Source organism: Fulmarus glacialis, unplaced genomic scaffold (genome assembly GCF_000690835.1).
Source record: "Fulmarus glacialis isolate BGI_N327 unplaced genomic scaffold, ASM69083v1 scaffold31652, whole genome shotgun sequence".
NCBI lineage: Eukaryota > Metazoa > Chordata > Aves > Procellariiformes > Procellariidae > Fulmarus > Fulmarus glacialis.
Window position 1 is genome coordinate 9,441 of NW_009196442.1, and position 246 is coordinate 9,686.

The 246-nt window shown below is 61.8% G+C and overlaps 1 protein-coding gene across 1 annotated transcript in view; it reads right to left on the bottom strand.

Moving 5' to 3' along the window:
- The window catches only part of PIK3R2 (phosphoinositide-3-kinase, regulatory subunit 2 (beta)), a gene marked incomplete at its 5' end in the record, with an annotated part of 6,990 nt that extends 6,850 nt beyond the window's left edge, over positions 1 to 140 (bottom strand). Inside the window, 1 exon segment of the mRNA XM_009572200.1 lies at positions 48 to 140. Coding sequence (XP_009570495.1) covers positions 48 to 140 — 93 coding nt within the window.
- Positions 141 to 246: the final 106 nt, after the last annotated feature.

Sequence of the window (246 nt, forward strand, 5' to 3'; positions counted from 1 at the left end):
AAGTTTTGGGGGGTATCAGCCCCTCGGTTCTCAGCATCCCCCCTTACCTTTCTTCTCAATAGCTTCCACCAGCTTCACCAGCAGTGGCGGCGCAATCTCGGGAGGGCTGAACTGCTCCTGCAAGTCCGGGAGAGGAGACCCTGGGGGAGAGGGAGGGAGAGAAGGGGTCAGACCCAGCTCAGCCCCCAGCAGATGCTCTGCAGTGGAGCCGTGTCAGGGCACAACTGACGCTGCTCCCAACGGCAG